The sequence below is a fragment of the Kogia breviceps genome, chromosome 19, assembly GCF_026419965.1.
Source record: "Kogia breviceps isolate mKogBre1 chromosome 19, mKogBre1 haplotype 1, whole genome shotgun sequence".
NCBI classification, from domain to species: domain Eukaryota; kingdom Metazoa; phylum Chordata; class Mammalia; order Artiodactyla; family Physeteridae; genus Kogia; species Kogia breviceps.
Window position 1 is genome coordinate 8,449,588 of NC_081328.1, and position 13,136 is coordinate 8,462,723.

The 13,136-nt window shown below is 51.8% G+C and overlaps 2 protein-coding genes across 6 annotated transcripts; both read right to left on the reverse strand.

The window, feature by feature from the left end:
• Positions 1-372: 372 nt before the first annotated feature.
• On the reverse strand, positions 373-9,272 carry SENP3 (SUMO specific peptidase 3). Its single transcript, XM_059046404.2, has 11 exons — positions 9,117-9,272; positions 7,545-8,270; positions 5,084-5,323; positions 4,875-4,986; positions 4,346-4,493; positions 4,183-4,230; positions 3,688-3,765; positions 1,532-1,669; positions 1,262-1,345; positions 1,089-1,139; positions 373-630 (listed from the first exon to the last, which is right to left on the reverse strand). Exons 2-11 carry the CDS (start codon positions 8,257-8,259, stop codon positions 520-522), a joined length of 1,725 nt encoding a protein of 574 aa, XP_058902387.1. The 5' UTR covers positions 8,260-8,270; positions 9,117-9,272; the 3' UTR covers positions 373-519.
• A 518-nt stretch (positions 9,273-9,790) lies between these two features.
• On the reverse strand, positions 9,791-13,059 carry TNFSF13 (TNF superfamily member 13). 5 transcript variants are annotated; one of them, XM_059046408.2, is made up of 7 exons: positions 12,210-12,554; positions 11,974-12,018; positions 11,790-11,868; positions 11,588-11,635; positions 11,326-11,444; positions 10,976-11,114; positions 10,512-10,713 (listed from the first exon to the last, which is right to left on the reverse strand). In XM_059046408.2, the coding sequence occupies exons 1-7, from the start codon at positions 12,465-12,467 to the stop codon at positions 10,604-10,606; spliced, it is 798 nt and encodes a 265-aa protein (XP_058902391.1). In that variant the 5' UTR covers positions 12,468-12,554; the 3' UTR covers positions 10,512-10,603. The 5 variants fall into 5 exon arrangements, with proteins under 5 accessions (XP_058902392.1, XP_058902391.1, XP_066877185.1 ...); XM_067021084.1 differs by having other exon boundaries at positions 10,976-11,078; positions 11,757-11,868; XM_067021083.1 differs by having other exon boundaries at positions 11,757-11,868.
• Between the last annotated feature and the right edge of the window lie 77 nt (positions 13,060-13,136).

Here is a 13,136-nt window from a genome sequence, read left to right on the forward strand (position 1 = left end):
GCATTGACTGGAGGAAACCCGGAGAGCATATCCACTAGTTTGAGGCCCCTTAAGGAAGACCACCACTATGTATCTCCAAAGGATCCTTTATTGACCAGAGAAGGACCATGGTATTTATATATATATATATATATATATATATAAAAAAGTTTGAAGATCTGGCAGGCAGTAATCCCGTTGCCCGCCCACCACCCCAGCACAGAATTTCCTGCCCCCCCCCCCGCCCTGCACATGGAAGGGAGATGACTGCCCCACCCAGGCCACAAGGCCATACTCCCCTGTAGACAGAAGGAAAAAGGGGATTTTCCATGGCCAACCCCTGAACATCAGAAATCAACAAATATTCTCTCAAAGGAAAAAAAAAATACAGAAATCAATTAAAACATTTAAATATGAAAATCCAAAGGGAATTGGGTGGAAAGAGGCTAGAGACAAAGGGAACTGGAGTTTCTTGGGAAGGAAGGGTCTCCCATGTCCCCCTGCCCATTAATGAATGGGTTGAGGCCTGGAATACGAGGCTCACACAGTGAGTTTGCAGTGACACAGCTCCTTGTAGATCTGCCGACGAAGTTTGGGCATGTCCTGCTGAGTGAAGCTGAATGGCTGAGACAGGGCCAGGTGCTTGCAATACTGGGTGTTAACAAAGCAGGCCATGAGAACCATCTACTGAGCGTCCCCTCCAAATCAGGACCCGTGCTACATATTTTGTATGATACACATCTCACTGGATCTTTCTGAGAACATTCCCATTTCACAAAGGAAGCCAAGGTCCCATAGACGGGGGCTCAAAAGAAGTCTGACTCTAAAGCCAGTGTTCCTATTTGGTACATAAAATACCTAGTGTTAACAGAGAAAATACTTTGCGTTAGGGGATCAGGAGGCAGCTATAGCAGGGCCAGAGACCAAGGACCACACACCCAGTCCCAATGCCGTATGGAGAAACCAAGAGAGGACAATGAAATCAGGGTTTCTGCATTCTAACACAGAAGCTTAACTCCCGCTCCCTAAGTGGCTGTGAGCCAAATGAGAGAGGCAGAACAGCTTCCCACCTCCCTCCCAACTCTTTAACCCAACTGGTATCTGCTTACCTGCAACACAAAGGCACCGCAGTCACTGTCATTATTCTGCCTGGCCACATTCTAGAGAATAAAAAGAAGGTAAGCCCTTCTCCTGGAGGAGACCCTACACGTATGGCTTCAACTTCTGCCTCCTACCATGCCCCCACCCCCCCCCCCCCAATAACCCTCCTCTAGAAACTGACCATTTTGAAGTAACCTTTCCAGCCCTGGTGGAAATCCAGCCGGTCTTTCTTCACTGCCTCTGCCTGTAGATACTTGGCAATATGCTATGTGGATGGAGAAAAGGAAGAAGTGATGCCCCTACATTTCCCAACTGAACCCAAGTCGTGGTGGTCATAGGCACCAAGCCCAGGTTGCTCCTCAGAGACCCCAAACCCACCCTTCTGCTTGAAATGCCTTGCCACTGGGTCTCCTCCCCACATTCTGCCCACCTTTCCCGTTCCCTCTCAAACCTTAGGGCAGCGGCGGTTCAGGGTGCGCTGCGAATCAAAATAGGTGATGGTACGCCGCCTCACGTCAACGGAGATGAGGGACCAATGCACCTCCAGGTGGATGGGGATTAGCAGTAGCTCTTTATTGAAGATGTCCACCTAAGGAAGCAGCGCTGGGGGTCAGGTAAGACAGCACAGGAATCCTGCCTATTGCCAGGAGGGTTCTAAAGGAGGAGCAGGCAAGGAGCCAAGTGGGAGAACTCAATACCCAGCCCCGGGACTGTGAGGCAAGGCTCAGCATCTGGATGTCTGGATTCTTGGGCTTAAGGAGGAAGGCAGGACAGAGGAGGCGGTGCAGAACAAACACTCAAGAGCCCAGGACAGGGCCAGGTACTTTTCACACATTAAAAGTACAAGTGCTTAGTAGCTAAGAACCCAGGCTCAGGATCCTGGAGGCAGACTCTCAGGGTTCAAACCCAGCTCTTCCATTTACTAGCATATGACCACAGGCAAGCTACTTATTAACTCTCTGTACCTCAAATTCCCTTTTCTGTAAGAGGGTGAAAATAATAGTACCTACCCTCCCCCATTTGTTATATAAACTAATTAATATCCATGATACACTAAGGACAATGCATGGCACCTAATAGATGCTCAATCAGTTAACGCTCACAACCATCCTCTGAGGAAGTTCTCATCAGGAAACTGGCTTGGAAAAGTAAAGTAACTTGTTCAAGGTCACAGAAGTAAGAAATGGCAGAGGTGGGATTTAAACACCGGCATATAGAAAGCCAAGTTCTTTCCACTGCATGTCACCCTGCCTCTACCAGAAGAAGGCCTGCCAGGTCCCTGAGGGTGTAAGCTCTTGGACCTGGAGACAGGAATTAATAAATGCTGGAGTCAACAGCCCTACCTCACTGTAGAAATTTCCTGGCCTTTGAATCAGAGGGCAGGTAAACTAACTGGACAGGGGAAAAGAACTCCCCCCCAACCGCCAAGCCGGCTCCCCTTCCCCTTCATTATTTTACCCAGGAACTTAGGCCAAAAACCTAAGCATCATCCCTTGAATCTTATCTTTTCTTCATTTCTCATGTCCAATCCATCAGAAAGTTCTATTGGTTCTACTGGCAAAATTTATCCTAGATAAAACTACTTCTATTTCTACCTTTACCACTCTGATCCAAGTTTCTCATCTGGACTTCTCAGCTATTCCATTTAGGCTGCCTGCTTCCACTCTTGCCTCTTTCAATCTATCATTGAAACAGGAGTTTAAAACATGAAGCACTTCCCACCCTGCTTAAAATTCTTCAATGGCTTCTCAGAACACAAAGAATAAGATCTGCCCTCCTTCGGGACTTCCCTGGTGGCACAGTGGTTAAGAATCCACCTGCCAATGCAGGAGACGCGGGTTTGATCCCTGGTCTAGGAAGATCCCGCACGCCGCAGAGCAACTCAGCCCATGCACCACAACTACTGAAGCCCGTGCACCTAGAGCCCGTGTTCTGCAACAAGAGAAGCCACCATAATGAGAAGCCCGCGCACTGCAATGAAGAGCAGCTCCCGCTCACCACAACTAGAGAAAGCCTGTGCACAGCAACGAAGACCCAACACAGCCATAAATAAATAAATAAATAAATAAATAAATTGATTTTAAAAAAAACTCCACCCTCCATGCCTCACATTATCTACTCTCTGACCAAATTTTCTGTCGTTTTCCCGTTGATGGCTCTGCTCCAACCACACACGCCCTCTGATCCTCAAACGTTCTTTCTCACTTTGTGTCCCATGTACTTGCCGTCCCCTTTGCCTACAACACCCTTGCCCCAGATCTGCACAGGGTCAGCTCCTTGTCATTCGGGTCTCAGCTAACAGAGGCCTTCCCAGACCACCCCATCTGAAGTGCCCCCCTGTGCTACCACATTACCGTTTTAATTTGTTCACAGCACTTATCACTAGCTGAAATTTAACTTGCATGATTACTCTCAGCCCATAAAGGCAAGAAGTTTTCCTTATTTAATGCTGTATCCTTAGTGCCCGGAACAGCACCTGGCACACAGAAGACATTTACTAAATACTTGAAAGTTTGAATGAACAGGGCTGAGGAAAGGGCTCGCAGGAAACAGGACTCTTCTTTAGAGGCAAGATGTCACAAAAGTAGATGTGAATTCGTAACTCACGTTTTTGGTCCACCTTTTCACCCCATCATAACCCTTGGTACGGAGTTTATCATAGAAGAAACTGTTGAAGAAATGGACCTGTGCCAATGATACAAAAGAGCTGGATGGAATTAAAAGACCTCAGGCCCTCCTGCTAAGTGTCCTCTCCCCAGCCCACTCCATTTCATTATGGCTCTGAGGACTGGTTTCAACAAACTCTAGTCCAACTCACTGAGGGTAAAAACACAAAACTATTTTTAACCTCATCTTAATAGCTTCCCACCCCAACCTGGGGGGTTAGCCATAGGGGAAAAACACTACAGACTGGAGAAAAGGACTAGAATTGTTAACTTTAGGACCAAGATTACAGATTTGAATTGAACAAATTACCTTCTACTGCCTCTCCCCAGAGAGAAAGACCCTCGTTATGTAAAACGGAAGAGACGAAAGGGACCGCAAGAGCCGCTTACAACCGCGCAAGTTCTTCCAGGGACTGAAGCATCTGGTTAGGCCTACCTTTTCAGGGACCGTATCCATGACGAGGTCTCCATACATGTTCATCACCTGGGGAGAAGATGGGAGGCCACTTGCCATGGACGGTGTGGCATGGGTACAGGGCTCCCCCACGCAGAGGGCCCCAGACACCCTGCTCCCTGAATCCCCTCTTGGGCCTCCTTACCTGGTCATTGAGCCAGTTCTGTCCATATAAGGTCCCCAGGTCGTCCATGGTCAGCACGTGCCGCTTATAGGCAACTCGGAAGCCCCTCACCATGGCATTGCCTGGCATCCGCTGGTACGACTGGATCAGCTGCAGCACCAGGCCCTTCCTGGGTGGGCCAAGGGTGGAGTCACACAAGGGACGAGGGGGCCAGGGCACACAGAAGCACCTTCTACTGCCTAGAATAAGAATCTAACACTGAGCTTTTTTTCTCTTTTTCGGTCATGGGTCCTTTTGAGGACTTGCTAAAGGCTTACCCCCCAGTAAGAGGCAGGTGAATACTTAGGTACACGTGGTATTTCAGGGTCCCACGTAAAGCCCCTCCCGGTCGGCTCACAGGGGGCTTGGCACCTTGCCTGCAGATTCCTCCCCTCAGTTCTAGCTCCCTCCTCCTCCCCAACTACACCCCTATGGAGAAAAGGCAGCAGCATTCTCACCCCATCTCCCCAGTCCCAGCCCTCTTCCAAAGAGCATCTCTTTCATGCCTCACCTGGAAGGTGTAGAGAACTCCTGCTGGAAAATGTCCTCCAGTTTCTCTACTACCTCATCAGTGCTGAGGGGGATGAGGCTGCCGTAAGTTTGAAGGAATTCATCCAAGATGCCTGAGTGGAGGAGGGAGAGAGGAGTGAGGGAAGGCCTCCAGACTCTGATCTACGAGTCACCTGTGGGAAAGAGACTAGATTCTCTAGGGTTCCTTACTCTGCACACAGGTGACATGCTCCTCCCGCAGGGGGCTGTGCTGGCCAGCTTTCTCCCCAGGCCGCTCAGCCTCTTCTGCAGTGCCCAAATCTGAGCCCTGAAAAAGCTCCTGGGCCACATGGTCCCCGATGCTGCACACATTGCTGATGAGGATGCTGGCATCAGGGGGTGCCAGACTTCGCTCCCCTTCTGGCCCAGGTGGTCCCCCAAAGCCGTTGGGCAGAGTACAAGAGAGGAGGCCTGCAGGACAGGGGAAACAGAATGGAGGCAAGAAACTGGCTCAGATCAAAGGCCAATGGGAAGATTAAATGATGCACACAAATTATAAGACCACAAAAAGGATGAACTGGAACGAAATCCACCAATATAAACTCTAAAGGACGAAAACCCTAAAGCATGAGATAATTATGTCCAAGAGGTTATAAAAGACAGAAAGGAAAAGTTACTACAGGCATACCTCATAGATACTGCGGATTCACTTCCAGACCACTACAATAAAGCGAATAATGTAATAAAGCGAGTCACACAAAGTTTTTGGTTTCCCGGTGCATGTAAAACTCATGTTTACTATAATCTATTAAGTGTGCAACAGCATTATGTCTAAAACAAAAAATGTACATACCTTAATTTAGAAATACTTTACTACACATGAAAAGATGCTCAACATCGCTATCAGAGAAATGAAAATCAAAACGACAATGAGGTATCACCTCACACCAGTCAAATGTCCACCATCAAGAAGTCTACAAACAATAAATGCTGGAGATGGAGAAAAGGGAACCCTCCTACACTGCTGGTGGGAATGTAAATTGGTACAACCACTATGAAGAACAGTATGGAGGTTCCTTAACTAAAAACAGAACTACCATATGACCCAGCAATCCCCCTCCTGGGCATATAACCGGAGAAAACCATAACGTGAAAAGATACATGCACCCCAATGCTCACGGCAGCACTATTTACAATAGCCAAGACATGGAAGCAACCTAAACGTCCATCAACAGAGGAATGATAAAGAAGATGTGGTATATACACACAACGGAATATTACTCAGCCATAAAAAAGAATGAAATAATGCCATTTGCAGCAACATGGATGGACCTAAAGATTATCATACAAAGTGAAGTAAGTCAGACAGAGAAAGACAAATATCGATATCACTCGTATGTGGAACCTAATTTTTAAAAAAAGATAAAATGAACTTACTTACAAAACAGAAACAGACTTACAGATATCAAAAACAAACTTTATGGTTACCAAAGGCGAAACGGTGGGAGGGGGGGCGATAAATCAGGAGCTTGGGATGAACATACACACACTGTTATACATAATATAGATAACCAGCATGGATATACTATAGCGCACAGAATACTCAACTCAATATTCTGTGATAACCTATATGAGAAAAGAATCTAAAAAAAGAATGAATATATGTATATGTATAACTGAATCACTTTGCTGTACCCCTGAAACTAATACAACATTGTAAATCAATTATATGCCAATAAAATAAAAATATTTTTTAAAAAAATACTGCTAAAAAATTCTATCATCTGAGCCTTCAGTGAGTTATAATATTTTCATGGGTGGAGGCTTTGAAATATTGCGAGAATTGTCAAAACGTGATACCAGCATGAATTGAGCAAATACTGTTGGAAAAATGGCACTGACAGACTTGCTCTACTCGGTCTTGCCGCAAACCTTCAATTTGTAAAAAATGCAATGTCTTTGCATTGCAATAAAGGGAAGCACAATAAAATGAGGTCTGCCTGTACTCATCAACAGGAGGAAAGCAAGAAAACACTAGGAATCCAGAGAGATGTAAATTTCAGAAATATTTCTCACCACTATATGCCTAGCACCTAGCATAGTGCCTGGCATACAACAAAGGCTCGATAAATACTCAAATAATTAATAAAGAAGTAGAAAGCCTGCGGCAACTCAGACCCCGCACAGCCAAAATAAATAAACATTTTTTAAAAATAGATAAATAAATAAATAAAAAGAAAGCCTGAAGTTGTTTAGTGGGGTTCTCCGAAAGAGAAATGCTCTGAGAATGTCACACACAACTGTCCAGGTAATATACTCCACTACTCGAGAGATCCCATCCCACCACTGTAAGAACAGCACCCTCTAGAAATGTACACGCAGGGGCACTTATCCTGAGAGGCCACATGAAGAGGGACTTCAAGCGGACATGACTGACTTTTCTAAACCACGACTCCCTTTCTCATCTATGCACGGGACACGTTCTTATGGAGCCTGTATCCCAGCCTTGACTCTCTTCCCAGACTTAGTTCCTGCTCAAAGTGGGGCTGAAGACATTTCACTGCTGTTCTGGACCCTCCCTCTCTCTGCCCTCCTACTTTCCTTAGACCCAGTTCTCACCACAGCAAGAGGCTCCTGGTCTCCCAGGATCTTAGCTCTCCCCATGCCCTCCTCTGCCCCATTCCCACCTTACCCGAGTCAGGGTCCAGAGGAGACTTGGGAGTCCACCTTAATCCATCTTCCTCCATGGGGGGCCCAGAGGGCACTGGTGGAGACCCTCTCACCCCATCCTCAGCCATGAGAGCACCTAGCAGACCCAGCCGGGGGGGAGGTGGTCCCCGGGGGGAGTCAAAACGACAGCAGGGGGATGGCACCTGTGGTGTCACACCCCCTTCCTGGGGTGAAAGATGGTTCTTGGGGTGTGCAAGGCTCCGCCGCCGGCCCCGGTGGCGCCCCCAAAGCTTCCAGTGGAATGTCAGCGAGGTGCTTTTTGAGTAGAGCAGCATCCGGAAGGCTCTCATAGCTCTGCGACGGCGCTGTGAACACGTTTTCCGATGAGCAGGGCGGGGAGGGCGAGGCCGCTGGGAGGCTCCCAGCTGACCCCATCTGGGGGGCAGCCTCCAAGCTGCCACTTCCTCTTCCTCATCTTCATCCTCGTCGTCCTCTTCTTCTTCCTCCTCTTCACTAGCTGAGGCATCAAAAGAGGGCCGAGGGACAGGAAGGCGTCTGGTTGGCACTGTGGTCCCTGACCCAGGATCTGGCCCAAACCCTCCACCTGATTTGAGTCGGGGTTTGGGGGGTGGGGGCCAACGAAGACGCTCCCGCCTGGGACTTGAATAAGCTGGGGCTATGCCGGGTCCAGGAGGCTCAGGCCCCCAAGACCCGGTCCCTTGTATAGTCTCTTTCATCTTCCAGTAACCTGTAAAACAAAGGTTAAACGGTCAGAATCCAAACATCCTACACCCCAGATTCTACATCTCTCTTCCTCAGCACGCCTCTTCTGCAGTCAAATGCAAATAAACTAAGGAAAAGAGAAAAAACTTCAAAACTCCTAACTTCATATCTTCCTAGTTAATATGGTCCACAAGGTGCCCTTCAGAGTCCGTGCCATCATCTCTCTCCTGCCCAGAGAGAGGCAAGGAAAAATGGCTAAGCAGCAGGCCTCGAGGCTCTTACTTCTCAGATCCCCAGATCAAACCTAGTATTTTCAGGCTCCGCTTCTCTATTTTAACACCACCAGGGATGTCCTAGCTGAGAGCCTAATAAGGGAGAAGGCTCAGTACGGGAATCCTGACATGGTACAAAGACACCTGAGGAGAACACAATTTCCGCAGGAAAACCGTGATCTAGAGTGGGAAGAGAGTTCTCCATCACCGTGGAATGAGTGGGGTGTGTGGGCATGCTCAGGTAGTCTCAGGAAAGAATGGGGATACGAGGGCTATGGTTCAGGTGGTCAACTCTAATGGAAAGGGAATGATTTTAGAGGAAACTGAAACAGAACCGAAGCGGCGCTTAGGCAACCGAATCAAGGCGGCTGGGACTGAACTGAGCCGAGCTAGGTTGGCCCAGCCCCCCTCTCCTGCTCCGTCCCGGGGACCAGAATGCGTCCCAGCACCAGTAGGATCCTACAGGCTCGGGCGGCTCGGCGTCCAAGGGCCTTAAAAAGCCCCTTCGAGGGCCTCCTGGGCCCCGGTTAGGTAGGAATGGGGTCCAGGAATGGGAGAGGCCGTGGCAGAGCTGCGGGGAGGGGAGGGGGCGTCCTCACCGGGAGCGGGGAAGCCGGGCGGACAGGCCCGAGGGCGGGCGTCTCCGGCCTCAGGCTTCCCGGCTCATCTCTCCGGCGACGGCGGCTGCCCCGCCACTCCTGCTGTCTTCAGGCGTAGCCGTCTCAATTCAGGATTCCAATGCTTCTGGGCCGCGCGCCGCCCCGCCGAGCCGCCCCGCCGCGGCCGCCTCTCGCTCTGCCTCAGCCTCCACCTCCACCACCTCCCCCTCCTCCTCCTCCTCCTCCTCCTTCTTCCCCTCCCGCGAGCCCCAGGCCCACCGGCGGTTGTGGCGCACAATTAGTACGTCACAGCCGGCGAAGAGCGCCGCCGCGGCCACCACGCGCCTACTCCCGCCTGCGCGAGAGCGCTGACGCCACGGGACCGTCCCGCCCACGATCCCCACGCCTGCGCACACCCGCTTAACCCGAGCCGTGCCGGGCGGTGCCTCCAGTCGCTCTTTTGCGCCTGCGTGTCCCGTGCCGCTCTCCCTCCCTCCGCCCCCGCGCTGCGTAACCCTGCGTTCCACGCGCCGCCGGGCTTGAGCTGGGGACCTTGACGCCTCGGTCCAGTGAGACGCCTCGGTCCAGTGAGGCGCTTCGGTGGAGGGCCGGGAGGGCCGGGAGATCCTGGTACGGGGGCGGAGCTGAGGCACGGCAGCAGGGGAAATGGATCCGAGGTTCCATTTGTTCTCTTTTATTTTTTAACTTTAGGCAGGGCTTGCGCAGAAAGGAGAGATCAGAGGAGTGAGACAGGATCAGGACTAGGGCGTACGATTTATCCGAGGCTCCCCGGCTCCCCTCCCAGTCCAGAGAGGCTTAGAGTGGCCTGCCGCGCCAGGGCAGTGGAGAGCGTGAAAGGCAAAAGTTGGCACCCGAAGAGTAATGATGTGGCTGCAGGGGCACCGTCGTCGTTGGGCACCTTCTGCAGACGGGCACATAATAATTACACCTCTGGAGACAGTGATGGAAACTGGGCCCCAATAGATGGAGAGAGGAGAGTGAAGATGAGGCTTCTTGTGGAGTGGAGGGGCAGAGGATACCTAGAGAGAGGTGTGGGGTAAAGAACCAGGAGTTTTCCTGAGTGGCGGAAGGATTCGTGGCCATCTGCCAAGAGGCAGGATAGTTGTCTCAGATTGCCGCTAGATGGTGGTGCTGTTCTGGAAGCATTCCAGTGGGACCCAGAGCAAGTCTAGACAATGCCGGGCATTTCCCACCCCCGCCCAACTCCCTCAAGAATTTGGGGCTGGATGGAGACTAAGAGCAAGATACTCTACTATCTCTTTAATATCCATGAATTCAAAGTCCTGGGGGGGGGGGGAGAAGGGAGGAAGGGAGAGTCATGAGCTGTCAAACCTGGGATTCCAGTCAAACCCAGAAGAGGCCTCTGTTCCTGACTGTTCCTTGTCCTTTGTCTAGTCAGCTCTTGGCTGTCTCCCAAATGAACCCACCCTGGTCTTCCAAGCTCAGAACCACCTTTTACAACACAATCACAGTTTCACAAGCCCCAGGAAGGTTCCATGTGGAGAGAGGCTAAGTTTCGCCCTTGCCCGGGGGATTATGACACTCAGGGTGTCCCCCTGGTGTAAATGGAAGACACCTGAGAAAAGGGAGAAAAGAGATGCTCAGTGAAGCACGGCTATAAAGATGCTCTGATGTTTCACCCTCCCTTCTCCAGCTCAACCTTTTTTCTGCCTCCTGTAAGGACCAGTGTATTCTGTCCTTCACTCCTCAGCTCTGCCGCTACACCCACGCTTCTTCCAGCCCCCTGCTGTAGCTCCCCCACCAGTGCCCCCAGGTCAGAGATCCCCTGCTCTCCTCGCATCCACCCTCCACTGCCCACCCACCTCTCAGGCTCTCACCTGCGCTGTAACAGCTATTGTAGGCCCAGTCGGGGTTGGAGGGCATGCTTCGTATACATCGGAATAGAGTCTCCTGCCTTCCCTGGCCCTCCCGGGACACCACCTGACCCATGGTGAAAGTCACATCATGAAACAAGACCTGGCAGGGAAGGGAGGAGATGAAGAAAACAGGATAGTGCGGCTCAGGTCTGGGCGGCCTCAGGAGCCCTGACAAGGGAGCTGAGGAATGGAGAAGGGCCCTCTAAGTTGGGTATGCATAGGAGTTGGGAACCCTCAGTGCTGGGGCATAAGGCTTTGGGAGAACAGGCCTCCAGGCCCTCAGGTGAGGCTCAGGGGGTGTTTGGGGTTACCTGGCTGTACAGCAGATAAATTCCAGCATCCCAGACTCGAATGACATATCCTTGGGCCTCCAGGCCTCTCCCACGCCAGAGAGCTGGTTGCCACATCACCTCTGTCACATCAGAGTCCTCTGGAGGCAAGGAGTGTGGCAGTCAGGATTTCTGTGCCCACTCAGACACTTTCTCCTCTAAGGTTCTCTTGGGCCCAGGTGCCAGCCCCACAGTTCCTAGATTTTGCCTCTCCTCAAAAGCCATTATTGAAAATAGTGCTCACCCTTGGAGGTGATGTTAACGGGAACAAGATGAAGGACTGAGCGCTTCTCTGGGGAGAGAAGGAGGAAATCTCAGCAGCACTCACCTACCCCCGTTGCCCTGTTGTCAGCCCTCCACCCTCACCGCTGGCTCAGGGTCTCAGTCTCCAAATCCCGGTGCTGCTTGATCACCTCCCACCCCTGCTGCACCGCGGGGGGCCTCACTCTTCTGTTTTTTGGTGAGCACTGCTCTCCTTCGCCGGGATCTCTCCCCATTCTCCCGGGCTTCCACACCATCAGAGCTCTGCTCAGGGAAAGAGGGTCAGGGTTAGGCTAAGATGCAAAGGTCCCAGAAGGCCTTTCCCCCAGGCCTCCCCCGCCCCAGGAATGCCTCACATCTCTCCTGCACCTTTCCCCAGCAACCTGAGTCTTGGTGCTGGCTGTCCTCCAGGATCTGTTAGGTACGAGAAGCATTAATCTTTAACAATTTCCTTTCCTGGAATGGTTGCTCCCTTGACCTCCAAACCTGGGACCCTCTCTTGCACCCACTGAAAATTTTGCAGACCAGGCGGCTGGAACCAAGAGGCCTGGAGACCACCCTGCCACCCATCCTTCTCTCCCAGACACCCTTCTCCCCTCACTCACCTGCTCCCGGGGGCTCAGCCACAGATACCCTTCCCCCTTCTCGGAGGGCACTCCGGTCCTCTGCAGCCGGGTCACCTCTCTCCTTAAGGTCTGCAGCTCTGTTTGTTGGGTCAGCAGAACCATGGCACAAGCCACAGCCCCCAGAGCCGCCCCCCAACTCAACCAGAGGGCAACTGAGAGTGCCGGCTCTCGGACTGGGCCCCCCATGTCTCCTGGGGGCCCTTTGGGGGCTAGTAAAGAAGGAGATGAGGCCGGCATGAGCTGGGGACCCTGCCAACAGCTGTAGCCTCAGGAGTGGGGTAGCAAGGAGGTGACAGGGAGGGTCGGGGTGCAGGCAGTGGTGCAGAAGGGAAGAAGGGCGTTACGCAAGGGAGAAATAAAAAGGAACTTGAGAATGAAAAGGAGGGAGGCAGAAAGCAAGCTCGGGGCACTGTTGGTGCTCCTGGCACCCCGCTGTGGGGCCAGTGTTGTCCTGAGACCCCTCACCCTCCTCCAGCCTCAGGAGAATTTGGTGTCAGTCTCTCTAAGAAGGACAGGGCTGCCAGTGACACCCAGGAGGAGCGGCCAGAGCGCAGGAACCCCAGGGCGGCCCCAGAAGTGGGGGAGGGAAGGTTGGCTGGCTATGGGGCATGGTGCCAGGAGCTGGGATGGAGGGACGAGCTGGGCAGCACTGAGGGTCAAGGGGTGAGAGGGGAAGACCCTCTGGCCGGGACACAGGCGAGATCTCCGGGGCAGTTTTTGCTGAGAGAGACCAAAGGTGGGAAAGAAGGGGAGGGCGTCAGTGGGGAGGAGAACCAGGGTCGCGGAAGCAAGAAACTGGCTGAGTTCTGGGGTTAAGGCCAGGCCGGGTGTGTTGGAATAAGGCCTGCACTACTCCCTGTGCTGAACTTGGCAGGCAGGACTTCCTGTTTCCCAAGAAAAGCTCTT

Coding starts and splice junctions, on each gene's coding strand:
- SENP3 (XM_059046404.2), bottom strand. CDS start 8,259: ATGAAAGAGACTATACAAGGGACCGGGTCTTGGGGGCCTGAGCCTCCT. Junction 4,987..5,083: donor GCATGTCACCTGTGTGCAGA/GTAAGGAACCCT, acceptor TCCTCCACTCAG/GCATCTTGGATGAATTCCTT. Junction 4,231..4,345: donor AGAACTGGCTCAATGACCAG/GTAAGGAGGCCC, acceptor TCTTCTCCCCAG/GTGATGAACATGTATGGAGA.
- TNFSF13 (XM_067021083.1), bottom strand. CDS start 12,467: ATGCCGGCCTCATCTCCTTCTTTACTAGCCCCCAAAGGGCCCCCAGGA. Junction 11,636..11,756: donor CGGTGCAGCAGGGGTGGGAG/GTGATCAAGCAG, acceptor TTCTCTCCCCAG/AGAAGCGCTCAGTCCTTCAT. Junction 11,115..11,325: donor TTTATCTGCTGTACAGCCAG/GTAACCCCAAAC, acceptor CTTCCCTGCCAG/GTCTTGTTTCATGATGTGAC.